General features: G+C 70.5%; 1 protein-coding gene across 1 annotated transcript in view; it reads left to right on the plus strand.

Moving 5' to 3' along the window:
* Positions 1-396, plus strand: part of TBKBP1 (TBK1 binding protein 1) — a 23192-nt gene that overhangs the window by 19942 nt on the left and 2854 nt on the right. Inside the window, exon 9 of the mRNA XM_011960011.1 lies at positions 7-261. Coding sequence (XP_011815401.1) covers positions 7-261 — 255 coding nt within the window. The remainder of the gene's footprint in view (positions 1-6; positions 262-396) is intronic.

The raw sequence follows: 396 nt of genomic DNA on the forward strand, positions 1-396 counted from the left end.
CCCAAGCCCCGGGCCTACGGCAGCGAGCTCTACGGCCCCGGCAGGCCCCTCAGCCCGCGACGCGCCTTCGAGGGCATCCGGCTGCGCTTCGAGAAGCAGCCGTCGGAGGAGGACGAGTGGGCTGTGCCCACCAGCCCGCCCAGCCCGGAGGTGGGCACTATCCGCTGCGCCTCCTTCTGCGCGGGCTTCCCCATCTCCGAGTCGCCAGCCGCCACCGCCTACGCCCACGCCGAGCACGCGCAGTCCTGGCCGTCCATCAACGTGAGTGGGGCGCCCGCGTTCCGCCCACCTTGGACCGGGTCTTGAGATTGAGACCCCAGAGCTTCACCCTCCGTTGGGGGCTCTGCCCCTTTCGGGTGTCAGCGCACAAACTATTCACCCTCCTTGAACCCCGGG

This window comes from Colobus angolensis, unplaced genomic scaffold (genome assembly GCF_000951035.1).
Source record: "Colobus angolensis palliatus isolate OR3802 unplaced genomic scaffold, Cang.pa_1.0 Scaffold50, whole genome shotgun sequence".
In the NCBI taxonomy this organism is placed as follows: Eukaryota; Metazoa; Chordata; class Mammalia; order Primates; family Cercopithecidae; genus Colobus; species Colobus angolensis.